Genomic DNA, 7,139 nt, shown 5'->3' with positions numbered 1-7,139 from the left:
CGCTGGGATTCAGAGATAATTCCAATTCTGGCTGCTTAACGCTTTAAATGCTGGGTTGAATAGTGACATGTCAGCAATTAGACAGAGGGATTAATGCAAATATGGAATGCTATGCAGTTATCATGGCAGCTGGAGGTCGAGTGAAATTGGTATCGATGTATTTGTAAAATTCTAAATTGTTCAAATATCACATTGGATCTCCGGCTTGGAGAATATTGTGAAAAAAAATAGACTTCCTGAACTTTCCAAAAAATATAGATCAAAAAGTCTTATGTACCCAAAATGGTACCAAGAAAAATTATAGCTCAGCACGCAAAAAAATGCCTTCCACCAGCCCAACTGAGGAGAAAGAAGCTGAGTTTACTTTAAAAGAAAGCTTTCTTTTATTTCCTAAATGGTGGCCAAACATAGAAAACACATTATATCTGTGACATCTCCATACTTGTACGACCCGCAGAAGAAAGTTAACATCTCACCCCCCAAATAAATAAGCCCTCGTGCAGCTATGTGAATGGATAAAGAAAACAGCTACAGCTCTTGGAAGACAGAGATTAAAAAAAGCCTTGCATGCAGTGTTTTTTCTCCTGTCCAAAGGCCGGGCAGCTAAGTGGAAACCAAATGGGGTTTGTTCTGATCCATTTGGCGGGGGGATTCCTCTTTTCTACTCCCCGAATGGAGCAGAAAACCAAAACCCCGCCACAGATGTGAAAGCAGACTGACTTAAGCAAGCTTAGCACAATGTGGCAGGTATGACAACCCAATGTTAAGGTACATGTGTTCTGTAGGAAGGATCTACCCAAGTGGTTAGCTAGCTGTATTTTTGCACCTCACATGCTATATATGTCTATAAGCTTCTCAGAAGGGGACACAGACTTTCTATCACAGTTACTGCTGATGATTAGAGGCTCCTGTCACACAGTTAGAATAGAGGAGATCACAAATCATCCTCATGACCTCATACTTAATACTTTTACCTAAAACAATTATTGTTCCAAAAATCACTTAAACGACTAAAAATGAATGACAATCATTCAGCGTAAACACAGCCAATAATTGAATGATGGACGATTATTCATTCACTTATCATTCAATTCCTGCCGGCATAAAATACCTTTTGGCTTGTTCACTAATCGTTTGGTTTAAACACCGATGAACGGAACTGGGGAACCAACTGAACAAACAGTTTATCTTTGTGACTAAACCGACTGCTCAAGCAAACGAGCAAACTGTGGCATTATTAATTCATTCGCTCAGGCGAACGATGATCGTTCCGTGTAAAAGCACCCTTACGGTACCTTATTTAGGTAAATGCTGAGTGGAATGGCAGTGCTCTCCCAGAAAGAAGAGATGGTACTGACTCTAGTTACTCATGTAATACTGGGATTATTAGCTCAGAAAAGACAAAGCAGAAATCTCAGCATCAGGATGAGCCTAATAAGCATCAGACAGGGGGCTGCACTGCATGGAAGTGACTGGAGACTTTCAGAGTGTGACAAGCAATCAGGTGAGGAGTGCAGGGGTGGAAAAATGTGCTTTCACTGGAGTGGCCTTTAAAAGTGCCATCTCTTAGATGTCAGTACTTTGTATACCTCACTACACAAATCTATGGTACATGCATATATTGTGCCTGCTTTTCTTTGTTAGAAGGAACACCTGAGTTACTTATTTTTAACTCCTGTCCTCCATAACTAAATATATCTGATATAAGCCCGTATACTCATCTCCTCTGGGTCCTCACAGCTCCATTTTCCGTGGTGGGTCTGTGTTGACCGGCTGCAGTCAGCTTGTTAATGGGATACCATAGCCTGTCAACACAGCATCATAGGGGTGACCGGAGGATGCAGCAGCGCTGGAGCTGTGGGGGCCGAGGAGAGGTGAGTACACAATCTTTTAGTATTTTTAGGCCCGGTGAACAGTAATTAAAAAAAAAAAACCGGACAACCCCTTTAATATTATCTAAAGGGAATGTATAATCAAAAAATGACCTATAGTGTTAATCAAAATGTTATGTTAAAAATAGTTTTTTAAATTTTTAGCAATTTTGCTTTATTTTCCATGTCACTATGTTAAAAAATGCTGCAGTTCTCACACTGACCACTAGGCCTCATAATAGCCTGACACTTATTGTTGTGTAGAGAAAAATTTTCAACACTCATCATATTATTATCACAGGCAGGATTACAATAAATATATAGATAACACAGGATCCACCATTTGCAGTAGATAATGGTCACAGCTCACCTCCTCCCCCTCCCTGCACAGGTCACAGAGCATTTGAATCCCTTTCTTCCCTTTCTGTCTGTGGCCCAAGAGATAGTCTCAGTCAATTATTCTGCTTATAGGACAGAAAACTGTAATTGATATTAGGATTCTTTTAAGAAAATATACATAGTGATATGAAAATTAAAAAAAAAAAAAAAAAAAAATCACCAAAAATAGAAAAAAATCTGTTTAAAATAAAATCTTGATTTAAATAATAGGTTATTTTCTGATGATATATTCCCTTTAAAAGGTAATTCAGTATGTGAAGCATTTTGCAGAATGGACATGTACTACATACGAAGCACACAATTGTCAGTAGAAGCTCTGTACTCCCGTTCAGAACTCAGCAGCCAAGATATCGGGCCTAAAAGTGGATGTAACTACATAACTCCAGAAACAATAAAGACGTCCTCTTTGGTTTTGCACGTTAGATAGCTTCCAGTGACGGGTAGCATCGTTCAGGTTATGCAGAAGAGACACCAAGGACGTTCGTCATACGATTCCAAAGTCGACCAGGAACTTCCTGAGTACATGGTCCCTTATGTCATTGAATACTCTGCGGATATTTTCTGTATCGGTGGCACACGTCTCATGAGGGTAAAGAGTGCGTTCTGCCTTCTGTTTCTCCTTCTCCAAAATATCTTTGACTTTTGTTTTTTCAAAGATTTCCTTGTAGGCCGATCCAATGAAATCTTTAGCAGCTTTTGAGTCCTGGCGGGGACCTATATAAGAAGAAGACTTTGTAAGAAATTAATTATACTGTAGAGAAGCCTCTCTCAGGTCTGGAGTAGTCAGATAACATGTAGATCAATTTCATTGTGTCCGCACATATTCTCTTTTGTTCTTCCAAGTTTATAGTAAAATTTACAGGGGTGGAAAAAAATATGGAAATACTGTACAAAATGCATGGGTTTGTAATCATTAGTACTGAGCTGCCCTTTTGACCCCTGTTTGGCTGAGAGCTTCCCCACCAAATTTGTGTTTACTTCACCTCTTGCCCTGCTCTGGGTGGTTTTTGGGAACCAACTGGTAACAGCAGCTGAGTGGCTCCAACCCCTGACCAATAGAACCTTGTTGCTCTGGCAGATGTTCACTTCCGCCTGGCAGCATTTGTGTCGTATTACCTCCACTTAAGTTACATGGAATTATAAAGCATATATCAAAAAGACATGTAAAGACCGATTTTTAATAAGTTAAATGCAAAATGGTACCACTGACAAAAACAGCTTTTCTCATTAAAAAGCAAGCCCCCGTGTGTCCCCGGAAATAAGCCATCTTCCAGCATTTTCAGGGAGGCTTGAAATATAATCCCTACCCTGAAAATAAGCCCTAGCTGCATTGTAAAAAAAAAAAGTAAAACTTACCTAGCAGGCTTAGCCCGAGTCCTTCTGCTGCTCTCTGGAGCATCAGTGCTGTATTGATTGGCTAAGTGGCGCTCAAGAACCAATCAGAGCTATCGCTTCCTGGAGGATTTATGACTCCAGTAACCAGGAAGTGATCTTCTGTGGGCAAATGAGGACGGCCGGAGTGCAGCGAAGCTCCGGAGTGCAGCGAAAGGCCCGCTCCGAGCTTGTTAGGTAAGTAAAATAAGACCTCACCCAGAAAATAAGACACTGTGCCTCTTTTGGGGCAAAAATGAATATAAGACAGGGTCTTATTTTGGGTGCAACACTGTATGTGCATGCCTCAAACAATGTTATCCATCCATGTGCAGCTTCATAAAAGGAAAAAACACAAGGGTACATCTACCCATGCCAAATAGGGAAGTTCATGTCTGTCACCCTATTGAGCAACAGTGGTACAAATTCTATTAACCAACAAGGGGTTGTCATCCTGAAAAGGGCAACCCCGTATAAGGTCTGAACCTAGGAGACCCTAACAATAACAAATTCATGTGTCCCACAAATGGTGTTCATCAGGGGGTGAAAAGGGATAAAATAGAATAAAGTGGCACTGGGCCCTGCCTGTAGGTTCCATATACCCCAGAACAGTCAAATCTGAGTATGGCGGTGCTGTCAACGCTGCAGTGTCCTGCATATGTTCATATGGGCAAAGTCCTGGACAAAATTCACTATGTTACCTCCGACTGGCACGGGTGACATAAGTGCAGACCAGCCTCTCTTGTTCCATCAGAGGGTGGAGGACCAGATGGAGTGTGGTCACCGTGGGACCAGTAAGCATACAATCCTGATGCACAATGCATTGTAGCACACATGCTGTTACGGCACTCTGCCCCCCCGAGCGCCAGGTGGGGTGCCCTGATCTTCCCGCACCCCACTGTCCCTGCCTACTTGCCTCGGCCCTGGCTAACCCCAGGCGGACAACTGGACGGCGGTCCCTGCACTGGCTAGGGATCTGGCGACTGACAAGATGGGACTAACTGATGGGGGAAACAGAGAAGGCAGATGGAAATGACCAACAGAACATACAGAGAAAGCAAAGCTGGAAATGGAAGCTGACAGGCAAACTAGTGGCTGAACTGAGACTTAGCTGCAGACAGGACCGACTAGATGCTAGCAGAACCAATAACTGTCCATGAGCTCAGATCAGTGCCAGTCTTTTAACTACAAGGCTCCGCCCAGGGGCGGAGAGTGGGAGGAGGCAACTCCTCCCACTGCTGCATAAGAAGGATGGAGGCGTGCGGGCGGCACCCTACGGGCATCCCCACGCCGCCGCCCACCGGCCGCCCCAAGCCGCCAGGAGAGCCCCGACACCAGAGCTCCAGGACGCCGACGCCGGAGCGACGCACGCCGACCGCGGGACCCCGCGCCGCCCTGCATGGTAACACATGCTGCTTTATGTAAGCACATAGAAGTATTCTAGCAGATAATAACCTGATTATAGATCCAAACAGCAATCAGTAATTAGTCGAAGAGGTGTGAAAGAGTCAAAGCAATTACCAATACTCATCATATCCACTAGTGTAATGTATTCATAACCGGGACAGTCACAAAAAACAACTAAAATGTAATAGTTCAAATCCCTGGGATTTATAGTCCTCAACTGGGAGATTCAAAATGTGACCTTTTGGAAAATCTTTTTAATCTGATCACCTTGTATACGGCAGACAGGCCAACTCAACCCCAGATATTCTATTGGCTATGCCTAAATTCACCGATAGTCTTACCAACATGTTCAAGACCAAAGATGCAGGTGGCCTTATACACAACGACTTTTGAGCAACAATTGATAAAGTCATGGATTTTGATATATTTGGCAGTAATTGCAGGCTAAACGGTCACGGCACTGGAAGCAGCCAACAACCTTCCTACACCAGTTGGGGACACGTAGTGGCTGATATCCAAACAATCTTACAAAGATCTACCACGTCTGTATATGATACTTGGCAATTTGCCTATGCCATCTGTGAGGTCTGGATCAAGCTATAAGATATCCTAATGTCGAGAGATGAGATCCCTAAATGTGTAGCTGCCCCATCATAGGTGGCAATGAGTCTAAACAAAGCATTTGAATTTTTATCTGCTTTATCAGGTTGCAACGATGTAGGACAGTCACGTAGCAGAGTCCTCTGAAAGGCCCTCCTCAACACAGTCTGGATATCCACGGTATAGAAAGCACTGCCTTTGATCATCAGTCCGTCACACAAATTGGACAAAAGAGAACTACTATTGCAAAATCATTCAGTTATGGCAGTAACTTGTCAAGCTGCTCTCGTCACCTTTCAGGAAATGGGTAAGCCAGTTGATCAACGATATGGAGGGAGCTCCAAGAGAAGACATCTTGGTAAAATGTTCTAAATTTGAAACTTGTTTCTGAATTTCTGAAATAAAACCATAGAGCTTGTGTCTGCCCAAGTCTGGACTAGTGTTAGGAACAGCGAGTGTTGACCCACTGAGTCAACTTACCGGTTTGGCTTGGGCTAGTCCCAGAATGGTTGGCAGCTGATCCCTGGTGGTCAGAGGCACTGGAACAAGGCGGTGTGAAGCAGACCGACCTATGAGCAATGTCAGATGGAAAATATTGCCCTTTGCTAGTCAGGGAGATGGAGGAACTCATGCCTTAAAGCAGGGTAAGCATCCCTACAAGGATGGCCCAACGGTCTTCTCTAGGGCCTGACTATCCCTGATAGGACACAAAACACACCACTGTACACACCAATAAGACAGGGCAGGACCGGGAATGGTTCAGGGACAGGAAGACAATGGACAAGCACTCATGGACAGGGCAAAAGACAGAGGGAGAGACAACAAAGACAGAGACAGGAACTGTACAACGACAGGGGAGCAGGAAACAAACAAATACAGAAACAAGTACAATTTAAGCACAGATAAAAAAGTCTGAGACAAGACCTGTGCTGGGTGTCTGAGGCATACACACACCAACACTCAGGCAATGAGGGAGGATTCCTGACTCAGCTAAATAGGGAGGTAATTGCCCAAGCCCTACAGCTGAGCTAGGAGTACTAGAAAATGTAACCATCCAGTGCTGGCAAGAAGTATGCAGCAGTCAAAGTTACAGAGAAAGCTGGTCGACGTCTGCGTCTGCCAGAAATAGCAGAAGAAAGGCAAGTCTGAGAAGCTGGCCTAATAACTAGACTGCCAGGTCTGTAAAGTAATTTTCCATAACACATTAGTCAAGCTGTTTTGTAAGATCAGGGCTGAGGTGCAATTTTCCCCAAATGTGTAGTGATGCACATGCGAGTCGTTAATATATGTAATGCAGATGTCTTGCTGCAAACATGACATTACTTATGAACACAATAGTATATCACAGGCCTCCAACTAACGTATGGCCATCTTTGGCAGAGAGGAATAGCCTTCAACAGTCAAACCTACTACGGCTGTTATGGCCAATGTGGCAATGGCAGTATCTCCATAGTAATGTGCCAAATGGTAATATTTCTGATGCATTCCTCA

The 7,139-nt window shown here is 43.5% G+C and overlaps 1 protein-coding gene across 1 annotated transcript in view; it reads right to left on the bottom strand.

Moving 5' to 3' along the window:
* Positions 1-359: 359 nt before the first annotated feature.
* Positions 360-7,139, bottom strand: part of LOC136628621 (guanine nucleotide-binding protein subunit alpha-15-like) — a 50,228-nt gene continuing 43,448 nt past the window's right edge. The window contains exon 7 of the mRNA XM_066604676.1: positions 360-2,984. Within this exon, the coding sequence (XP_066460773.1) occupies positions 2,755-2,984 (230 nt within the window). The 3' untranslated portion in view covers positions 360-2,754. The remainder of the gene's footprint in view (positions 2,985-7,139) is intronic.

This window comes from Eleutherodactylus coqui, chromosome 5 (assembly GCF_035609145.1).
Source record: "Eleutherodactylus coqui strain aEleCoq1 chromosome 5, aEleCoq1.hap1, whole genome shotgun sequence".
NCBI classification, from domain to species: domain Eukaryota; kingdom Metazoa; phylum Chordata; class Amphibia; order Anura; family Eleutherodactylidae; genus Eleutherodactylus; species Eleutherodactylus coqui.
Note: the sequence above shows the minus strand (reverse complement) of the source record. Positions and strands in the feature narration are given on the sequence as shown.